This window comes from Coffea eugenioides, chromosome 6, assembly GCF_003713205.1.
Source record: "Coffea eugenioides isolate CCC68of chromosome 6, Ceug_1.0, whole genome shotgun sequence".
Classification (NCBI taxonomy): domain Eukaryota; kingdom Viridiplantae; phylum Streptophyta; class Magnoliopsida; order Gentianales; family Rubiaceae; genus Coffea; species Coffea eugenioides.
In genome coordinates this window covers 113,043-136,528 of record NC_040040.1, presented here as the reverse complement: position 1 = coordinate 136,528, position 23,486 = coordinate 113,043, and the positions used below count along the sequence as shown (strand labels likewise).

Here is a 23,486-nt window from a genome sequence, read left to right as displayed (position 1 = left end):
CTTAGAGCACCAGAAAATTTTGGTCGAGCCGAGCTGGCTTTGTCCTTTTTCTTTTGAGATGTGATCTAGTCACTCGAATTAGTCCTCCCGTGATGCAACAGTTACGGATTAAAATGGCATATTGATTTAATTGACTTGTGAAGAGCTCTAATTTGAATGATATTGCAAATTTAACAATTAAAAACAGGACCAAAGTTTGAAAGTTTTTTTAACACAGCAGATGTGAAATTTTTGTTTAAATAAAGAGAAATGATTTGAATATGAAGATGATTAAATAAATATGACCAGCATAAATAAGAGTCAACTATGACTGTTCTTGCTATTGTAAGGGCATAAATGATTGTTTTGACTGGTTTTACACGTTTGAAAATTTGTTTCATGACAGGTTAAGTACACTAGCAGGTTAATTTTTTTTATTTTTATTTTTGGAGCAGCAGTTAGTTATAGTATTGGTTCACTAGAATGATTATTTTTTTTTCCCAGAAAATTAAACTATAATGACTACAATTAGTATAATTACCCAAACATTAGAAAATAAGCTGATTAAACAAAAAAATATGCAAAATAAATTCTGATAATGATTATCTTAGTAAACAAAATAAAATACTACACTTTAAGTAAATACCTTCAACTATATAGACTTCATGTACAAAAAAAAAAAAAACTTATTTTTACTGTAACTCAGCTATTCATATTTGGCAAAAAATTGATTAGACCTGGTCTACTATGCCCAGTGGCCCAAATTTTGACACGAACCACTAGATCTGTGGATGAGGCCATAAACTAGGTCTACCAAATCATTGCTTTTGCTAACATAATCACTCATAACAACGTTAAGTAACCACGGGGTCAACCCTTTTGGTCATGAGAGGGCTGTTAGAATTTTCTTCACTATTAAGTTTAGGGCTCGAATTCTATGCCTATAGTTGGGGGTAGGAAGTGTGGGGAGGGGTGGGAGTAAAAAAAAAAAAAAAAAATCACCTACGTATTATAACTACCAAATTACTATAACCTAAAAAATTATATAAATTTTATTTGTGTAAAAAACAAAACTTATATAAACTTAATTCATTTTTATTATTTCTAGAGTGCACAAACATTAAGTGTATCCTTAACACTAGTATATATATAAATTATGAGCAACTTTTGGTGTTAAAATTTCATGTCACTTTATAGAATGTCAAAAACGCCACACTTCCCCATTTTTCTCCTATTCATTTTGCTTTTTTCTCTCACAATAACATTCAATAAAAATAACATCATCAGTGAAACTAATTTTTTTTCAAAATTAAGTTTATATTTAGCCACCCAATTATATGGGAATACAATTATCCATAAGCATTGTAGCAGTTGTTAACTATGATCCCATAGAAAAAATATTTGAAAGATCAAAATCTTTTTTTTTAATATAAAAGTAATTCATATAAAATAACTTTTTAAAATAAATTTCACAGGCAATACTAGTTCATTTTATTCAAAAAAGATTACAAGTACGTTGGATTAATATTCATAGATTATAACTTACTAAAAAATAATGGGACAAACACTAATATAAAATTAAACTGAACTTATTATATAAGTTAAAAGTATAACAAATTGCAATAGAACCCATATATTCTTGTATCTGATCTGACTAGTCATGCTGGTTGATGCCTGAGGGAAGCCATATTGATTTTTCCTATCAATAGTGACCAAATTCCTTAAGTTCCACCTAGGCCTTGAAAGCACCACCACTGTCCTTATCAATATGTCTCTATCCCATTTCCAACACGCAACAAAATTGAAGACTCCAAGCTGCAATAATTCTGGCATATATCAAGTGTAATAGTTTACCACCGAGTAATACTGAAGAGTTTTTGGATTGACTCTCTTCTTGAATTCTTGCTTTCACACTTCTTTGTTTCTTCCACATTCTTTCTTTTTGGTACATTCTTCTTCCTGTCACCTTCACTCTAGGAGCTTAATGTGAATACATCACTCAATGTCCAAGTCCATTCGATCCGCGTCCTTCTTTGTGTGGATAAAGAAGCAATTGAGAAATCTTTAAAATACAAAAGAAAACAGCAACGACTTCATCCTATTACAGCTTGTATTTTCCTTGTGTGTATGGATGCAATTGAGCCCTTGCGTTGAAAAATACTTAGGATTTTGGTTTTGTTAGCGTGTAGAAACAACAACTTCACATGTGTTAATTTTTGCCCCCTAGTGTACAACAGCTTTCTATTGGAGTATTATTTAAGGGGAAAAATTAGTGATGAATGATTAGAATTTGAGACATTTTTTTGGCATGTAATAAATCTTACCTTTCATTTTCTTGCAATTTGACATGCATAATGATGCTAGAGCTCTGATCAGGGTTGCAATGGGTTCTTTGAGATCATGGAAAGCTTTCTTACTACTTAGATTCTGAAAGTTTTGTTGTCTGTTTATCCCTGGATTACTTATCTTATAGTAACTCCTCCCATGTTCCAAATTTGTTTCCTAATTACTGCTTTGTGATAATATACTACCTACGTTTTAGCTACCCAAAAAAGAAAGAAAGAAAAAAAGCTATGTCTTTAATTATCCTTTCTTTCTTTTCAGTAAAACACGAATACCAAATTTTGAGTCACCTTAAAATTTTTAACAACGTCTACTAATTTGTTAGTTTTCAATCTTTTTGATACATATACCAACAACAATATAATTCAAATCAAAGAAACTAAAACGTTCAAAAGTTTTTCTCTACGTGCTTCAATTGAACTAAATTGTGTCTTCTTGCATTTTTTTTTTTTAACATCTGCCCCGTATACATGTCTCCTAACCCCCAGACTTCTTCACTATCAAAAAAATAATAAAAAAAATAAAAAAAGAAAAGAAGCACTAGTTATAGGTTATATGATCTCAAAATTATTTAGTTGAACTGAATAAAATCTAGATGGAGAAAGCAATAATCATATTTTGGTAAGGCCATGCAAATACGATAATATTCTAAATCAGAAATTTCAACACTTTCACGATACTATCATTGTGGTGTATATTGAGACAATACGCTAAAATTCAAGAATGTCAAATTTGTACTATTTCATTTAAACTATGAGGTAATATTTTACGACTATTCTACAACGACTTAATATAAACTAGTATTATTCATAATTGAAATTCAACATAAGATTGGTACGTGTCGTGTAAGAAACCTATATATGTCATAGCTTTAGACTATATCATTGGAAATTTGTGTTGAAAATATAATTTAGACAAATAAATAAGGAGAAGTAATTTCTCAAATTTGAAACGATGTGTCGGCTGGAGAAGATACGTGCAGTTTCCACCTCATTGGGCGATTTGAATGATTCAGTCTTGCAAGTGATTGACTTGAAGCATATTACTCTGTACAAATTAACAGTCATGTTTAAACCCCTTTAATTAAACTAGCAAGACCATGACTTTTTTTTTGTTTTTGGGGAAGACCATGACTTACTTTTTGGTAATCCAAATGAATAGGAAAGATTACTTGTTTGAAATTATTGTACTACTACACTATGATGTTGTATTTTTAAAGTGCATGAGAATGAAATAAAAAAAGAAAAAAGAAAAAAGAACTTCAAAATAGTGACGGATTAATCTGCTTCTTGAATCTTATGGCGCCAGTTGTTTTTCGTCAAATGTCAATCATAAATTGATTTTATTAGAAGTTTAATGAGCCCGTCATTTAGCTCTATTTGTGTTTTTAGTCAGAAGGTAGAATATATATCATTGTTATATTCATGGAGTATATCATTTCGCAGCAGACTTATGTTTTATTTTCAAAGCAAATGGGAAATGACTTATGTTTTATTTTCAAACATTGCATTTATTTCTCGCCACTCACTATGTAATACCATATTGAGTTCACACATAAAAGGGAGAATTTTGAGTTCAAACAAAATGGAAAAATATACACTTAAATTACTATGTGAATATATACAATCACAGCTATTACACCTTCAGAATTAAGATACTTTCCCAAATATACTGCACCTTTTTTCAAAAAAAATAAAATAAAATAAAATAACACATGATGTTTTTTTTTTTAAATGAGTATCCATTAATCGCTCATTAATCAAATCGTTGTTTAAAAGTGTAGATTCAGATATTCCCGTATTAGCTCTATATTTTTATTTTGAATGCGAAGTAAATACCCAATTAAAAATGACATGTATTGACTGAAACTTTCTATAACGAAGCTAAACACTAGTGTCCATCAATAAAAGTTAAAAGTTTGATTATTTGAATGAACGGACCACCTAATTTTGCAAGTTACAAGCATTTAGGACAACAAGATCATCCTCAGGAAGGCCAATTGGACCAGGTGCTGAAGAAAATCTTAAATTTTCCATCCATGGAGAATGTTATGGATTAATTTAAACTAGCCTACAACAACCCTTTGTTTCCCTTTAATCTTGAGGTCTATTATTAATGCTTCTCCTGCGGCATTTTCCCAAAAGACAAGGTATCTTGAGTCTATAACAACAATGCCTAATAATTTGACATAAACTAATAATCCGCTTCGTCATTAGTTCCGTGCAAGCAAAGCTCTTGATAGAAAGGGAATGTTTTCCGATTTGCAGGCCTAGTTGGATGAGTGGATGAAGGGCTAATTCTACTTTGCACCCTTAATTATACTCACTTTGATTTCTAAACTGTAAAATGAAACACTTTAGTACGTAAAGTATAAAATTTATAACATTTTAGTACCTAAAATACAAAACCTAACGCATTTTAGTTTCTAAATTATTAAACCTGTCCTACTTTATTCTTAAAAGTATCACATTTATCTCACTTAAAATATAAAACCTGCCTTACTTCTGTCAATAATTTTACTTAAGTAAGATAAATTGTATAATTTAGAGATTGAAGTGTCTTATTTTAGCTTGTAACTCAGTGGTAATTAAGGGACGCAACGAAGATGAAAAAGTGATTATTGTACCAATCTTTAAACTTAAAAGGAGAACTGACATCATCTTATTATTGTAGGACTGCAATTTGTGCAACATTTTGGGATCGTACAGTTTCTGTTTTCTTTCGCTTAATATTCTTTGGCCATATTGTCCTTTTCTCCCTTTAAATAATGCTAAGTAATGCTAATCAAATTGAATACCTCATTCTCAAAATTCTAACGAAATTTGGCTTTTCAAACCACATTTTTCCATGTATGTTTGCGAACTTTTCAAATTGTGTAATCAAGAAAGGAACGAACTTAGTAAGTATTTTTGTTAGTCAAATTTTCAAAATCCCTATACTCCTTTTCTGGATCCGGTTCATATGTATCAAGCAAATAATAATCTTTACCCCTGTTTAATCAATTGGCATAACTGAACAATATTGACATATTCTTCGCAGCATTTAAAAACCAGCAAGCTTTGAGATTTCACTTTCTTTTTTAGACTGGACCTCAGCCTTAGACCCGAGCTTTTTAGGTCAAAGTCCAGCTCCATTTGTTTCAGGAAATTAAAACAGACCAGGAAAAATGTACTCTAGTGCATGTGCAAACCTCTGTATTTTCTTGTTTAAATGTGTAGGTTATATATGTATTGTCTCACTCAAATTAAGACGTATTGAATTGATCCATATGTTAAAACTATTCTTTAAATACTCGACCAAGTAGAAAAACAAAAGTTAAACTTGAGAGACCGAGTCTTAGATTACAATAATTTCATCCATTTTAATGGAGCCATCATGTGTAACACGTATTCACTAATTTGTATGAACATACATGAGTTTGATTAATTTCACATGTATATAATTCTTCTTCTTTTAGTTCAAGTAAGACTCCAAACTTTATACGGAAAAACATATGCATATAATTCTGGCTAAAAGTTGGGGAATACACGGTAATCCTTCAAATTCACGTTCACATTGCTATGCAGATGCATGAAATCTCAAACTAAAAAAGATCTATGCAAGTTAACCAGTCATCCCTTTCGCTGTTTCAACCGTCTCTTGCCCTTTTGATATCTGTGTGAAGCCAAGAATGCTAATAGAATCTTACACACTATACACATCTAGACCGAGCAGTCAAAGTTTGTTGCTGGGCCAGCCATGTATACAAGAAAACAACAAAGGGAATGAAATTTCCTAATTTCCTACTGGTATCTTTCTCTTACCAAGTCTTGTCTTTTATTCAACTCTTTACATTTTCCAGCCTACTTTGTGCTGAATAATAATATAAGGAAACTATATATATATTAACTCATCAACATTCTCAAATTCAACGGCTTTCTTCTATTCCTCAGCAGCTTAAAATATTTTCTAAACTTGAACATTATTTTTTTCTCTCCCTCTCTCTCTCTCTCTCTCTCTCTCTTGCTCCCTCTCCTCATCAATTAATGCTTGGAAGCATCAAGAACTTGATTTCCATATAGAAAACAAAAGGGCAGAACGAGAAATGACAGAAGGAATTGTGGAAAGGGCTCTTAACAGTTTGGGCAAAGGATTCGATATAACATCTGATTTTCGACTGAAATATTGCAAGGGAAAAGAAAGGCTGGTTTGGCTTAATGAAAGGGAGACGACAGAACTTCTTGTACCGGGATTTGGAGCCTTCAGAGATGTCTCAATTGATATCAAGTGTGATAAAGGTGATCGAACTCGATATCAATCCGATATTCTTGATTTTAGCCAGGTAATTCTTCTTCTTCTTGTTATTGATTTCATCAGATTTTGTCAGAACTCTGAAGATAAGCATGTTCGGACCAGAGTATTAAAATTTTTGGTTTTACTAGAATTCCTGGTTTCAACAAAATTGTTGCAGATGTCAGAGTTTTTCAACCAGAAATCCTCAGTTCCTGGAAAAGTACCATCAGGGATGTTCAACTCAATGTTTGGATTCCAGAGTGGCTCATGGGCAACAGATGCAGCAAATACAAAGTGTTTAGGCCTTGATGGCTATTTCATTATACTCTTCAATGTCCACATTGATCGGTATCCTCTTGTTCTTGCTGACGAAGTCCGGAATGCTGTTCCTTCCACCTGGGATCCAGCTGCTCTTGCAAGGTAATAATCCTTACACTTCTGCATCAGTGTTACACGCTAGCCTGTTTTTTCATGTTTTTGTGGTTCTTGAACATGAAGCATAACTATGAAATCTTAAAAATCTGGCATTATCCTTAAATTTTTATGCATTATTTTCTGCAAACTGCTTGCTATCTAGTTAACATAGCATACCCCATCCAATCCCTGCAATAACAAGAAAAGCAAGCAAAAAAGAAAAAAAAAAAAAAAGAAGAAGAAAAAGGGCCATTTTGGTGGAGAGGGGTGTAAATTATTTTGATCGGACTAAACAAGTAACTTATCAATAAGAGGGCAGTACAAGTTTAGCTTTTTTTTTTTTTTGTCAATAAGTACAATTTTAGTGTAGGATAAAAGTTTCTCTTCCAAACTTCTTGTCAAATATAAATGTATATGTACCACTTTGAAAGGTGCACAAATATCAATATCAACTTTAGATAATGAATTTAATATTTTGGCTCTCTCATCCACCAAAATGGAGCAAAAGGGCATTTATTAGTTTACCAATGGAAGAATGGGCACAAGAAAATTGATAGTACTGTGTAGTTAATTGGCAGTTTTTTTTTTTGTCATAAGTTAATTGGCAGTTAAATGGGCAATATTTGGCATGGTTTGGTAGGTGTCTGACACCATACCTTTACCTCATCCACACTCAAAAAGAAGTTGACCTAAAATTGCAGGTATTCATGCAAATAGCTAAACTTGACCAAGTCAATAAACTTTTCCAGTAATTTCGGTTGTTGAAAAAAAAAAACTTTTACACAAATAAAATATACGTGCCTTTGTTGCACCACAACTAACATATATGCACACAATTAATGTATACTTTTTCAATTTATAATTGGGTATATAGTCCTTCCAATTAAGTCATCAACATCTATTACAAAATTCCTCTTCCTTTTTTTCTGGGGAGATCAAGAATATTCCACGTAGAATCCACCCATAAAGTCAGCAAAATCGACGGCGAATACCACAAGTTGCTTTCTCAACATGATAGGCTGGATAGCAGCCAGCCAGGGCTTTTGGTACACATGCTAAAAATCTGGTGGCTATAATTTTCCACAGGGGAGAGACCTTTAATCAGTTCATCTCGTTTACAAGAAATTAATGAATGAGGCGATTATTCTGCCTCTTCTTGTATTTGCTAACAATGACCTGAAGATAGCTTCTGCAATGGTCAAGAGTTAGATTTGGTAAAAATTCAACAACTTTGAAATTTGCTTCCTTGGTTGAAATTTGGTAAAAGATTTGGGATAAAGAATTAAATATTTGCTACAGAAAATTAATTAAAAAAAAGGTACGTCGATCAATGAAAATAGCTGCAAATCACAAAACATCCTCTAAACATCGTTATGAATTTGGTCAACATTTTGTCTAACATGATAATATCAATTATGACTATTTTCCCCTCCAACGTCCAAATCCAAGAGGAAAAAAAAGGACAACTAAATTTGGCCAGGAGAAATGACTTGCATTTGGCTGGTAGATGCTATTTTTATCGTGTCTAAAAGTGATTAAAACCTCTACTTTTTCTTTTTTTATTTTTAAAAAAAAGTGAATAAAATCATTGACGATATTGTACAACAATGGAAGGTTATGACACTTAATTGAGATATTGATGACAGTTTATAAGTAATTATAATGATTAATTGTTGATGTTTGACAGATTTATTGAGAAATATGGTACCCACATTATTGTGGGACTAAGCATAGGTGGGCAAGACGTGGTGCTAGTAAGACAAGACAAATCTTCTAATTTGGAACCATCTCAACTCAAGAGCCACTTGGATGTTCTTGGAGATCAGCTGTTCACTGGGGCATGCAGCTTCTCTCCTCATCAATTGAAAACCAGAGAACAAAAACAAAAGGTTTCTTAAATTTGCTCAAAAACTAATTTCTCACTTCCTCCATCTTGATATTTTTCTTGGTTAAAAACAAAAATTACCTTACCATCAAGCTAGGTAACTCCGTATTACCCTCTTATAAAAACATGAAGACAGTTTTTTTTTTTTCTTAATGTTTTTGATCAAACAGCACTCTTGCATAGCTTTTATATTTGGAAGTAATATTCGATAGATATCTGGTTTTCATAACAATGAAGTGTAGTTCAGATGGTAAGACGTTTTACTTAATCATGATTGATCTTCTTTAAAAAAGGAGGGGAAAAAAATAAGATGTCTAGTTTTCATGGTGAAAATCTTGTAATTTGTCTAGTTTTCACTAATAATCATCTATTAATTTAACATGGTACTCTGAATACAGGCACCTCAGGCTTTCAATGTGTTCGATCCACATCCTAACCCCTTCAACAGCTTCTCATCAATCACAACGAAAGATGTAGGTTCGGTTCATCATTCAGTGATATTTCTTGTTCATTCATATCTACATATTGGGTTGCTGTTGTTGAAATTAATGATCGAGTAATCTAATGTGCGATGCCAAAATATTTAGGCATCAAGAATAAAGAAAAAATAATCTAAACACTATACCATTTTTATGTCCCTAATAATTGTGCCATGTCAACTCTTCCACTGATTGGTCAACTCGGTGGTTGTGATCTTTTATGGGGAATGGGGCACACTTGGTCCAAGAATTCATGTTACCATGTGAAAATTTGACCTTTGGTGAATCTTAATGCTTAAATGGTAAATTTGGTTAGTATTCCTAGAAACTTCAGGTGTGGTAAGCAATTTATAATTTTTTTTTTCCAAAATTGCATTCTATTCCCATGACCATTTTCTTCAAGGATCACTCACAATTTTGCTAGAAAGAAGTGAGTTCCGAAGATCTTGAATGAACAATCAGGTTTTTGAATTCTTCAAGACTCCATAAGGCAGCTGATGTGGTGGTTTCTTAAGGTTTTTTTCACTGTGAATTGTCTGACTGGTCTTGGAACAAAATATTATTAGAGTCTGATGAGCATGGTCCGAAATATGAGTGTAATGGGAGAGAGCTCCTAGAGTCTTTTTCGTTGTCAGATTCATGATTCGAATCTTATACCTGATAATTGGGAATAAGAAAGGTGGAAGGATTAAACAAAAGAAAAAAAAAATGGTTGGAAATGTACCTTTGGAGCTTTAGTTCTGAAATCTGAGGTTATCTTTAGTCTGGTCCCTTTAAATCTAGAGAAATTTAGTTTCTCAAAAGTTAGTAAATTAGTTGGTCCCTCCATCTCATATACCTCATTACTGAAAAATTCAGTGCATTAGAGACGATTGAAAGACTAAATTAAGAATTGACAAAGGAAATGTGACATATTAACTTAGAAAACTGAAAAGCTAAGAGCCCAAAATTGTAGTTTTCTAATAGCTTAGGAACTTTCAAACTATTACTATTAAAGAAAATCAAATTCAGCAGTGTTCTCATTTGGCTGTTAAAGATCACAAGACTAAGAAATGAATACACTGTTTGATTAAATTATGTTTCCAACCTGTGATATGAATATATTCTGCAGGGAATAACAGTTATATGCTCAAAAAGGGGTGGCGATACTTCTACTAGTACTCATTGTGAGTGGATTCTAACAGTTCCATCAATGCCAGATGCAATCCATTTCAATTTCATTCCCATCACCTCTCTGCTCAAAGGCGTGCCTGGCAAGGGCTTCTTGTCACACGCCATCAACCTCTATCTTCGTTGTAAGTTAATTTTATTACATGTATATGTTAGCTTTTGCATACTTTTAATTTAATTCTTTGACATGCATGAATTACTAATTTATAGATTTTGTGGGAAATTTGAGGAAATAGAGAATATTGTGTTGTAATTGAGAAAACTGCATAAATCTTGGGTTGTGTTAAAATTATATATTCAACGACAAAATGAAAATTGGAAATGGATCTTTTTCCACATAAAAAAATGAAGAAGAGGAGAAGAATACAAATAAAAGTATAAAAGCTTCCACTCCATTGGTGAGTAACTGGTGTTGTATATGCGTGATCTGCAGACAAACCACCAATTAATGATTTGCAGTACTTTCTGGACTTCCAAGCCCACAAAATGTGGGCACCAGTTCACAATGATCTTCCTCTTGGGCCAGCAAGAAACAAGTCTCGACAAAACCCCACTCTGCATTTCAACTTCATGGGGCCTAAGCTCTATGTCAACACCACTAAGGTAATTATTTTTGTCTTTCTCTCCTTTTAGTAAATATAAATATTATAAAGATAACTTTTTTATACACTTTTACTGTATAATTTTATTTATAATAGCAGATTTAGTTCATGATACATAATATAAATTCGAATTTAAAATTCAAATCATGCACATATGGCATATGTATCTGAAACTGTTAGTATAAAAAAATTATTACGTTGTCAGTAGAGAAAAAGTTAATACATATTATAATATATATCCCATGTTCTTGCTATCAAAAGAACAACTGTATGCTAAATAGATTCATTGGTGATTATAATTTGTATATGAATTAATGGGACAATTTTGCTGTAGGTTATAGTTGGAAAGAGACCAGTAACGGGAATGCGGTTGTACCTGGAGGGTATGAAATGCAACAGGTATTGCTTGACAATCTCAATATTGGTGAATATATGCACTAATGAATGAAGTTGTATTTAGTAGCCTAGACAAAGATGTTGTATTTAGTTTTTTTGAAAAAAAAAACCAAACTGTGGTCAATTTTAATTTTAGAACTTCACTAAAATAATAGATGGATAAAGCATGCAGACTTCAATCATTTTTTTTAATGGTTATCTGTTTTTCCTAAACCAGGAGGACCTTTAAGTCCCTCTTGCGATGCTGGTTGAGGGATCAAATTCCCTGCCAACATCAAACACCAAGAATTCTTGGCTTCTGGCTTCTCAAATGTGGTTTCTGACAAATAATAATAATAATGGTTATATTTTTTCCCTGGTGAATTAGAAGAAGCAATTTATTACTAATGTTTTAAGTTTTTAGATTCTTGATATCCAAGTTATGAATTACTTAGTGTTTTTTTCGTTATAATTCATTGTACATTATGTCACAAATTCATCTTTTTGTATGCGTTTTTTTTGTGCAACAGTTTATTGATTTTCATATTAAACAAAATTATACATACAACTTAAACATTAATTTGTGTTTTTGCATTTTTTTAATTTTGTATTTGCTTTGATATGTGATCAATCTTGAAATTAGATTAATAAAAATTGGTTAGCCTTCTTATTTAAAAAAAATTGGACTTTTATCAGGTTAGCAGTACATCTGCAACACCTATCAAATGCTCCAGTATTATTCCAAGACAAGATCAATGACCCTCTAACATGGCGAGGAACAGAAGAAATCACCGATGATCGATATATGGAAGCAGTTCAATCGAAAAAATTTTCACATATATGCACAGCCCCTGTGAGATATGATCCAAAATGGGCTACAAAAGCAGACGAAGCATTCATTGTTACCGGGGCACAAATCCATGTTAAGAAAGAATCATCAAAAACAGTGCTACATCTTCGACTGTTATACTCAAAGGTCTCAAATTGTTGTGTTGTTCAATCAAATTGGATGCAATGTCCATCGGAAAACTCCATCAAGTGGAGCATTTTCTCAGCCATAAGCACGTCGATTTCCGGTACTTTGGATAAGGAGAAAATGCCCGCCGTTGTGGTGGATTCTGCGGTTTATCCGACAGGTCCGCCGGTGCCAGTGCAAACACAAAAGCTGTTGAAGTTTGTAGACACTTCACAATTGTGTAAAGGGCCTCAGGATAATCCAGGACATTGGCTGGTGACAGGAGCTAAATTGGATTTGGAGAAAGGAAAAATTTGCTTGCATGTCAAGTTCTCCTTGTTGAACTTATGTTCTTGATCAGACCAGGAAATGTCCACATATCCAAAGGGATATCCAAATTGACCTAAATTTTGTATATATAGTTTTGTGTTAATATATAGATTTTTGGTAAGATATCTACTGTGGTGGAGGTCAAGTCCATTGGTCATATGATGCCAGGAAGTAAAATGCAGAAGGCTAATTTTGAGGCTTGGACTTGGAGAAACCATAGGCATGAGAGTCCTCTTGTAGATTTTGAATTTTATGCAGAAGCTATCCCGAAATTGTTTATAGGATCCCTTGGTTTAAATCAGAAATACTTTATTCTTTTTCTTGTGATTTAGTTGAGGTGATTATACATTTTTGTCTAGTGATCTTAATCAGTTGAATTGTTCAAACCTCATCTTTGCTAAGTTTCACACCTCATAGCCTTTTTTCAATACGAAATTGTAAAATTTAGTTAATAAGTCAAGGGAAAAATCAATGGAAATGGTATGATAAGAAGACAATCGATGATGGCAACATAGTTTCTTTTTCTTTTTAATCTATTTATACCTAAGGGTGTCAATTATGAGAAAATCGTAATGCGAGTGTGAGATGTCCTTTTTTGTACAAAATGTATTTACATGACATGTAAACGCCTTAGTACAAATAGGCAACAATTATTAGTCAGTGTCAGATAAGGAAAAAATTGCGTCATTTCTATTTGTCTCTCCACCTAGTACGCACTTCATAATGAATTTTAATTCATTGAATTACAATTTCTATGAGGCATACATAGCCGTGACACCTAACTATTTAGTGATAACGACATGAGTATAAATTAAAAAGACTAATCAAGCTCAGTACCTTATTATTACTAGTAATTGTTCACCTACTTTGCACGTGATTATATTAATTTAAACATAACATCTCTTATGTAATTTTTTTTTTTGTAAAATTTAATTATTTACCTCATAATAGAGTATTTTATATTTTCAATTTCTTTAAGCAATCATTGTTACAAAGACTATCTAGAATCGAACTCTTTGATCTATTGATTTTTGAATTTATTTTTAGCTTTTTGGTAAATTATGGATTCAGCTTTGATAAAAAAAAGAATTTAATATGGTCATGTTTCACCAAAATTGTTGTATACTCAAACTATTTTACCATTACATCATAATATTGTATTTTTTAATCGAGGATAAAAGATGTTAAACTAAAAATATATGTACACATGTCAAGTGTGAACTTAGCAAACAGAATTCATAATTATTAGTAAAGTAAAGACTTAAACAATAAAATTAATTTCCAGCGGGGTATTAGAGTAAATGAATTGACTTGTTAAATTTTGTCATTCTAATTGTTTTTAGCACACTTATCCCTTCCTTTAACCTTCCATAAGCTCATTTACCAACTAGAGTCTAGATGCGCCTTTTTTGACTTGAAAATAATACTCATGAATATGTTTCTAATGAAATCAGTAAATTTTAACAAATAAAAAAAATTTGTATCAACATTTTTAATGTTATTTGCCATAACATTTTGAATGTTATTTTTTTTTTCTTGCTAAGACAACCAAAGTGCAATTGTATAGTTAGAATGAAGTACTCATTTAAGAGTAAAATATATGAACCGTGCTTATATCCAACTTTGCATGGATATTTAATTATTTTAGTTTGTATCTTTCTAGTTGAACTTTTTAATTTTTTATAATTTGAATTGAATAATGTGAAGTGCATTCTTGAATTTGAATTATTTACATTTTTTCTAATAGCTAGTTTGGGAATTTAGGAAAGAAAAGAAAAGAAGAGAAATCTTAAGTTAGAAAAGAAAACAATAGAGTAGAAAAGATTGTAATATCTTTCCTATTATTTGGAAGTTTTTGAGGACAAAGAGAATGATGTAATTTTCCTTTGTTTGGGAGTGAAGAAAAATAGAAAGAAAACATCGTGCTTTACATAAAGGCCCTTAAATCTTGAATTTAAATGAATATTCTATTAGGTTACATAGTTATATTGTAACCTTTTAAGGTAAAATTGGTATATGAAATATTTCACTTGACCCACTTCATTTCTCTCGTTTTCTGCCCAGTTTTGGGCGGATAGCTTTTCTGTCTTGAAAGGGACATGATATTCTTCATTTTCTTTTCAATTCTTTCCCATCCAAAATTCCAAATGTCAGAAAAATTCAACTTCTCTTAGTAATTCTTTCCTTTCTCACCAAATTTGCCCTTCCAAATGAGCTGCAAGTGTTATTTAGGTTAACAAAGAATGTAAATGATTTAGACAGCTCAATTATCTTAGATTGGCTATTTAGTTGTCAACTGAAATTCAATTATTAGAAATAGTTGGATTCTTTTGTTTTGGTTTTGTTTTTGTATTTCTTCATATTGATAAACACCACATAATTATGCATATGTCTTGTCATATCCATATCAAGATTCTTCAAATGAATATGGACTCTTTTCTTTTTATCTTTTTTCTTCTATTCTAATAGCATCTATTTTCTTGATACTCATATTTTTTACGATATTAAAATTGCAGCTAATACAGTTGGTCACACTATTTCGAGTAAGAAATTGCTTTGGATAAGAAACTTTGATGCACGGAAGAATTGAAGATGGAATGCAAGGATTAGTAAATAGTTTTAATAGGGAGTTTTTTTTAATTTTAATTACCAACAATATTGAGATCTAATCATTTGGAATGTTTTATATCCTTAATTGCTGCCACAATTAAAATGTAATAACTCTAATTGAAACACGGGAGGATAATATAGACATAATAAAAACTAAGATAAAAAAAAGTGCCTACACTCTATAATGCTACAAGTCATGATACTTTTACTTTTAATATAGTAGTATATTAGATATCAATCGAAACATTGTAACAATATCTTTTTGCTGATTTTTATTCCGTTTGTCAACTTTGATGATGTAATAAAAAATCAACGTAGTGTTGGTTCGACCAACTCGCTTACTGGTTAAACCAGTGATTTGTTGATTTATACGGGAGGAGCAAAGCATCCATGTAAATTGATTCATGCAATTTGCCTATATGTGCAGCTTCTGTCAAGAGATGAGGACAGTGCTGGAGAAAATCGGCTGTTTTGGAATTGAAAGAATGGAATCAATGGCTGATCCCAGGTCAAAGAGCTGGTACGAAAGGAATGTGGAAGACATGCTCAGAAGGACCTCTAAAAAAATTCCAGAGATTTTAGGCTACAGGAAAGGGACACAATTACTTGCTGTTTTGCAAAGAAACTGACGGGGAAATATCCATTTTGCATGTGCTTTCATCAAGATTCAAGAATTAGACTTAAGAAGTACAGAATAAAGATTTTTACACATGCGCAAGAAAGGAATATGGGATCCATTTAAATCTATACTAAATCAACATTACTTAATAGTTCTCTAACATGTTCTTGACGATGGTTCATAAAAGTTACTCTGATAGAACTTATTCTTTTCTTGATTTCAATAGACCGAAGAGGGTTGGTTTGTTTTGGAGCAAAGCACAATTCTTTGGTATTTTTACACAAGACTCTATTGTACAAATCAACTTGAGTTATGATTTAGAAAAGCATCTAGAACCGCCCGAAATCAAGATGATGCGCCCCCTGTTGCGTCAGAGATTGATACGAAACTCCTTCCCATAGAAAAGAGATTTTAAAATTTTAAGAGACTCTGTGTATTTCATACAGCACTTCAATGATAGCTCAAGTGTTCTGAGAGCAAGAATTGTCCTGGCTCAAAATCAACCTTCAATCTTGGTTGAAGAAAATGAGTGACAACAGCTGGATAGTTGAGCCGCATGAAAAAAATTGGCGCTGGATAATTGAACTGGATGACAGAGTTATGCATGAAGTTGATATTTATTCGGAGAATGAACGCTGGAAGCGGCTGTCTGTTTATCGATTGCCAGCCTCCATTATTAAGCTGAACAGGAACGCTTACACACCTCAAGTTGTTTCTTTTGGCCCTTGTTACCATGGCCATGCTAATTTAAAGCCAATGGAAGAACACAAGGACAGAGCTCTTCTTCACTTCCTCAGGAGATCCAGGAAACCTATTATGGTTTATGTTCAATGCTTAAATATAGTAGTAGATGATCTACGGGCTGCATATCAATCATTGGATAATCATTGGCGTGAAGATACAGAAAGTTTCCTTCAACTTATGATTCTTGATGGCTGTTTTATGCTAGAGATCTTGAGGATATTCACTCGAAGCATGGAGGGCTATGCTGAAAGCGATCCCATTTTCAGCAATCATGGAATCGTCTACGTCATGCCAGATATTATGCGTGACATGCTCATGATTGAAAATCAGCTGCCCATGCTGGTTCTTCATCGGCTTGTTGCAGCTGAAGGTGCCTCTAATACTCAGGTCTCTCCTCTCTATCTCTTGGATTAATTCTACTTTGCACCATCAAACTGTTATCAGTTCTCACTTTACACTCTTTTAACTTATATTTTGAATAAAATTACACCATAAATTTATCAATTGTTATCACTTCACACCTTACACTATTAATTTGGATAGTGCATACCCTGAAGGAAGCACTAATTTATTCCAAATTACCATAATTTTGCAAAGTATTAGTAACAAAGGTATATAAACAGTACAGGTTTACATCATTTTCCTTCTCATTATTTGCGTTTCTGCGACTTTTATAACATGTTACTGTGTTAGTCTCAAATCGCTGATTTGAACGAATACGTTAGATTATCATACTCTATATATGCAAGTCTAGCTCTGAGTACATCAACTTTTGAGCAATTGATCTTCATGTTGCATATAGGCAGAGGATTACGTCAACAAGCTGTTGTTTCGCCTCTACAATCTCGGCAGTTACAGTCGCCACAAATCCATAGACAAATCCTTGCATGTATTAGATATTTGTCACAGGGTTTTGCTCTTGTCTTCCGATGCCAGTCATCTACGTAGAAAATTATGGCCAAGTTGGGTTCTTGAGAAGACAATTCCATCTGCAACAGAGCTTCACGAAGCAGGAATCCAAATTCAAAGAAGCAGAAGTACAAATCTCCAGGACATAAGATTCTACAAGGGTGTTTTCTGCGTCACCCTCAAGATTCCTGTAATTGTTGTGGATAATATTACTGAAACATTCTTTCTCAACCTATTGGCTTTCGAGCGTTTACACGTCGGGGCAGGCAGAGAAGTGACTAACTATCTTGCTTTCATGAACAATATCATCCGAGACTCCAAGGACATTACTCTCCTTCGCTCTTGTGGGATCATCCAAAATTCTCTTGGTAAGGATGAAGTTGTTGCTGATTTATTCAACTCACTGACCAGAGATATCACAATTGATCCTGATAGCTCAGTTTACATGGTCGAAAAGAAGGTTATCAAATACTGCAGTAGACCTTGGGTTCGTTGGAGAGCCAATCTTGTTAGGACTTACTTTAAGAATCCATGGGCAAGTATATCTGTAATAGGTTCAATGTTTCTTTTTGCCTTCACCTTTGCCCAGACTGGTTATACCGTAATTGCTTACTATCGGAGGCCTTAGTGAATGTTTAGGCATTTCTTGTTACCAATTTCATGGATATTGATCATCAATGGTTGGTAAAAAGGGTGAAGAAACTTATAAGTGTCATTGGAATCATAAAGATGGAACTCAAATGTTATTAAGTACTGCAATAAAAACATAATTGTTGGTTTCATTGTAGACAGATTTATATCCTTGAACTTAACAAGAAGCATGCGGATAGAATGAACTTTGCTGAAAATCTTTGCATATATTCTCAAAAAAAAAAAAAAATTTTTTTTTTTTGGAATGTATCTCCATTCTCTAATTCATGGTCGCTGTATGGTTTTCCAGTTGGTAAGTTGGAACTAAATCATTAATGTAGACATTCATGAGGTAGTGTTTTCTACATGATTATTATCTGAACAATTTGCCGGTCTTATTCAAATCAATCCCTGCATGTGTCGATCGAGCCAATTAAAAAAAGAAAAAAAAAATCATTTGGCACTCCCAATCCAAATTTGCTTTCAATTATTGTTTTAAAATTTTGCCCTAGAACTTTTCATTTTCAAATCCATTGAATTTCAATATAGAGAAGAGGAAACTGTCAGTAAAATTTGTTGCGTCTCTCACTTGAGAGCTCTTTCTCTCTCTGCGAGAGCTTTTCCCCCCAATAGTGGGAGCCAAAAAATTTCAAACTCTGCAAACTTTTCAAACTTTTCAAACTTTCAAAAATCCAAAAACAGAGATTCAGACCAGGAACTAATAATCAAATACTTGTAACCAATCAACATGGATCTGTCCGCAAATCCAAACAAAGATCAGGTGTTAATGTTGGTGGGTGTCGGAACAAAAGGTGACAGGGTCCAGGGGCTTCGGACATACTATTTATAGATGGTCGGAGCTAAGAAGTTGGATCGACGTAGAACAGGTTTTACAGCCATAAATGCAGGCTTTAATGTTTGAGGTTCTTTAAGGTTTTATCCCTTAACTTTTTTCTCTGCATTTTTTACTTTTATCGTTTCCTTTCTTCTTCTTTGTTGTCCTTTCGTGTATGTGTTTCTCCCAGTAAGGCATTTACCTAGTGGAAGATTGCAGATTTGAATGCGCATCTGTATAAGTTTAGTTAGATCCTTTTCATTTTTCAGAAAGTGTGGGTCTCCATCTAAATATCATATTACTACTATGGCTGAAGAGTTGACTGAAATCATGCAAAAGTTTGCATTAAATAGCCATGAATACAGTGTGACTGATCTGGATGCAGGGGATGCCCGCACAGGTAGACAGGAATGTCAAACAAGTTTGTTGGGCAGAATCAGGGGAGATAAAATTGCTAACTATACTGGGGTAAAAAATTTTGTGGCTAGTGCTTGGGGTTATCCGAAAGAGCTCAAAGTAACTGAATTAGGGCCAAATTTCTTCCAATTCGGAATTCATGGGGAGGATATTAGAGAAAGGATAATCAATGGAGGGCCTTGGATTTTAGATAACCAGATACTTGTGTTGAGTAGGTGGTATGAGGGGATTGAGGATGATCCTAATGCTTTCAGTATAGCACCACTTTGGGTTCAAATGTGGAATCTTCCTTTACATTGCATCTCCAAGGAGGTAGGGAAGAAAGTAGGTGCAGTGTTTAAGGAAGTTAGGGAAGTAGTTATCCCACAGAATGGAGGCAAAGAAGGAAAGCTTATGAAGGTCCTGGTCATGGCTGACATATTCCACCCTCTGCTTCGTGGAACAACAATCAAAATGAATGGTCAAAAAAGATGGATTAAGTTCAAATATGAAAGGTGTCCTGACTTTTGCTACACATGTGGGATTATAGGCTACAGTGAAAAGAGCTGTCAGTCGAAGATACTAGCAGGAAATGACCAGCAAGAGAATCAGTATGGACCATGGATGAGAGTACAATTTGGAAAATCATCACCCCAAAAGGAGAAGAACTATTACAAATCTCCATCTAAGAAGCAATATTGGGGGGTGGAAAACGGGGAACTGGTGAGGAAAGAATCAAAGAGGCAGGAAGAGGAATATGAGTCCATTACTCCAAGGGGTGAGGAAATTCTGGAAGAAAGGAACAAGGGAACAAATAAACCAAAGGAGAGAGTGGAACATATTCCAAGCAAGTTGAATGTGGAACGACAGGTCCAGGAGTTGGCTAGCAAGGGAAAGAGAGTTGAAAACCAGGCAGATATGGACAATGTGGAGGAAATAACTTTGGAGAAAGTCCAGGCAGGAGCTCAACAATCCAGTAGTAACAAGATGATGGAGCTGCTAAAAGAGATGGAAAGATGCAAAAAACCAGAAATCCAAGGAATTAATGGAGAGGATGAGGTAATGATGGACAGGGAGCTGCTAGTACCAGAGCAAAAAGCTGATCTGAATATCCAAGAAGCTGGTAGCTACAGTACTGTGCATGGTGAGGTACAAGGTAAACAAGAGGGCCAAAACAGCAAAGGCTCTCAAGTAGAATATCCTCAGAGACAAGAAAGGAAAACAAGGAAAACAGCAAGGATATCAATGGGAAGGGGAAGGAAGGCTTTGCAGCAGATGGACAGCAATTGTATGAGCCAAGTAGGAACGGCCAAAAGGAAATTGGTTGTGGAAGATGAAGATATGACAGATTCTGAAGCTAGTGAACACATCATGAAAAAAAGCAAAGGGGGAGACCAAGTAATGGAAATAGAAGGTTTAAAGGAAGGGGTGGGTGCCAGCCTTCACTGGACCCCAAGTGATCCATGAAGGTTATGGTGTGGAACTGCCAAGGTGCAGGGAGCCCCTTGACAGTTTCCCACTTGAAGGAGTACAAGTATCTCCTCTCCCCAGAAGTGATGTTTCTTTGTGAAACTAAGAACAGGAAACAATATATGGAAAAGGTCCAGAGGATCCTAAACTATGAGCACAGCCATATAGTGGAATCGATGGACAAAGCAGGAGGTATGGTCCTATACTGGAGTGCACACATTAAACTACTGCAGGTACAACACACGGCCTTCACTCTAGAGGCTCATGTAGAGGACCAAAGCAGCAATAGTGACTGGTGGATAGTTGGGATCTACGCCAGTTGTGATGACTCAATAAGGAAACAACAGTGGTCGGTCATTCAGAGAAGGAAACATTTATGGGGTAATAAATGGATAATTGTAGGGGATTTCAATGACATTTGCTCCAATGAGGAAAAGTGGGGAGGAAGATTAAGAGAAGAATGGACTTTCGCTGACTTCAGGAACTTTATCCATGAAAATCAGCTGATTGATATTGGCTATGAAGGACAGCCTTGGACATGGAGCAATAATTGGGAAGGGGATGGTGAGATTAAACAGAGGCTTGATAGAACATTGAGCAGTGTAGAATGGAACCTGAAATTTGGAAAGGCAAAATGCACTCACCTGAAGTCCCATGCGTCTGATCACAGTGCTTTACTTTTGGATACTAACCCCATGGAAAGGAACAGGAAAAAAAGATTCTTTTTTGACAAGAGGTGGCTTCAAAGAGAAGGGATAAATCAAGTTATCAAGGAAGTTTGGGACAAGAAGGTAGAGGGGTCCAGGATGTTTCAGGTTAAAACAAAAGTGAGGAACTGCAGAGTTGCCTTACTTAGATGGAGCAACAATAATAACAGGAATTCTAGGGAAAGGATTGAGAGTATAAAGGGAAAGCTGGATCAGATTCAAGGATCTTCACTGGAAAGTATCAGAAAGGAAAGGGCTTCGCTCAAGATGCAAATGAAGGAAGCTTACAGGGATGAGGAAATGTTTTGGAGCCAGAAAGCCAGACTCAAATGGCTACAAGAAGGAGATAAGAATACTCAATTTTTCCATGCACAGGTAAACAGTAGAAGGAAGGTAAACAGAATGCAGAAACTACAAAAGGATGATGGGACGTGGACAGAAAATGAGGATGATTTGGGAACTGAAATTGGTAGCTACTACAGGCAACTCTTCACCAAATCTAATGAGAGTAGTAATCATGAGATTATAGATAGAATCCCAAAATCCATTTCTGAGGCTATGAACCAGGACCTAACTAAGGTAGTAACAGAAGAGGAAATCAAATCTGCAATCTTCTCTATGGATAGCAACAAGGCTCCTGGCATAGATGGGATGTCCCCCCTTTTTTTCCAAAAATTCTGGGATATAATCAAAGGAGACCTGGTAAATGCTGTTAAAAGTTTTTTTCATTCTGACAAAATGCTAAAGGCTATTAATCATACCATCATTTCCTTGATCCCAAAAGTCCCATGTCCCATTAACATCAAGCAATACAGACCCATTAGCCTCTGTAGTGTGATTTACAAAGTTATTGCCAAGATCCTAGTCAATAGGCTCAAACCTATTCTGCATCATTGCATTAGCATTAATCAATCTGCTTTCATCCCTGGGAGACACATTCTGGATAACATCATCACCTCTCATGAGTATTTGCATCATCTCAAAAATAAAAGATATGGTAAGGATGCATTTATGGCTGTGAAGCTTGACATGTCTAAGGCTTATGACAGAGTTGAATGGCATTTTTTGCAAGAGATAATGGGAAAAATGGGATTCTGTGAGAAGTGGATAAATTGGATAATGAAGCACATAAATACGGTCTCCTTCTCCTTTAACATCAATGGAGAGTGTAAGGAATACATTGTACCTGAAAGAGGATTAAGGCAAGGTGATCCTCTGTCGCCTTATTTATTCCTCATATGCTCAGAAGGCTTCTCTAGTCTACTGAAGAAAGCAACGCAGACAAGAAGCATGGCAGGCATGAAGATAAGCAGACATGGCCCCTCTATAACCCACCTCTTCTTCGCTGATGACTCCCTGATCTTTTGCAAAGCCAACTCTCAAGAAGCAAAGGAGCTAAAGAGGATACTAGAGGTATATGAACAAGAATCTTGGCAGATGGTTAACTTAGACAAGTCCAGTGTGTTTTTTAGCAAAAATGTGGATGTGGCAACTAAGGAGGAAGTGTGTAGGGTACTAGGAGGGATTAAACCAGTATTGCAAGGGAAATATTTAGGGCTTCCTATGGTGATTTCAAGGTCTAAGGGACAGCTTTTTGGTTACATAAAGGATAACATCAAAAGAAGAATGCTAAGCTGGAAAAATAAGCTTCTAAGTTCAGCTGGGAAAGAAATTCTGATCAAAGCTGTGGCAATGGCAATGCCTAATTACACAATGTCTTGTTTCAAACTACCTTGCAGGTTGTGCAAAGAGATAAGCTCTA

The 23,486-nt window shown here is 34.3% G+C and overlaps 2 protein-coding genes across 2 annotated transcripts; both read left to right on the top strand.

The window, feature by feature from the left end:
- The first annotated feature begins 6,266 nt into the window (after nt 1–6,266).
- Nucleotides 6,267–13,135, top strand: LOC113775575 (MACPF domain-containing protein At1g14780-like). Its single transcript, XM_027320515.1, has 8 exons — nt 6,267–6,643; nt 6,773–7,014; nt 8,696–8,897; nt 9,292–9,366; nt 10,484–10,667; nt 10,976–11,145; nt 11,479–11,543; nt 12,216–13,135. The coding sequence occupies exons 1-8, from the start codon at nt 6,407–6,409 to the stop codon at nt 12,829–12,831; spliced, it is 1,791 nt and encodes a 596-aa protein (XP_027176316.1). The 5' UTR covers nt 6,267–6,406; the 3' UTR covers nt 12,832–13,135.
- A 3,423-nt stretch (nt 13,136–16,558) lies between these two features.
- Nucleotides 16,559–18,314, top strand: LOC113776262 (UPF0481 protein At3g47200-like). Its single transcript, XM_027321379.1, has 2 exons — nt 16,559–17,164; nt 17,580–18,314. Exons 1-2 carry the CDS (start codon nt 16,559–16,561, stop codon nt 18,312–18,314), a joined length of 1,341 nt encoding a protein of 446 aa, XP_027177180.1.
- The last annotated feature ends 5,172 nt before the right edge of the window (nt 18,315–23,486 follow it).

Excerpts from the sequence above, each read along its gene's own strand:
- LOC113776262 (XM_027321379.1), top strand. The coding sequence starts at position 16,559 with ATGAGTGACAACAGCTGGATAGTTGAGCCGCATGAAAAAAATTGGCGC. Across the intron at positions 17,165-17,579 it reads AAGGTGCCTCTAATACTCAG|GCAGAGGATTACGTCAACAA; the intron begins GTCTCTCCTCTC and ends TGTTGCATATAG.
- LOC113775575 (XM_027320515.1), top strand. The coding sequence starts at position 6,407 with ATGACAGAAGGAATTGTGGAAAGGGCTCTTAACAGTTTGGGCAAAGGA. Across the intron at positions 6,644-6,772 it reads ATATTCTTGATTTTAGCCAG|ATGTCAGAGTTTTTCAACCA; the intron begins GTAATTCTTCTT and ends AAATTGTTGCAG. Across the intron at positions 10,668-10,975 it reads CATCAACCTCTATCTTCGTT|ACAAACCACCAATTAATGAT; the intron begins GTAAGTTAATTT and ends CGTGATCTGCAG.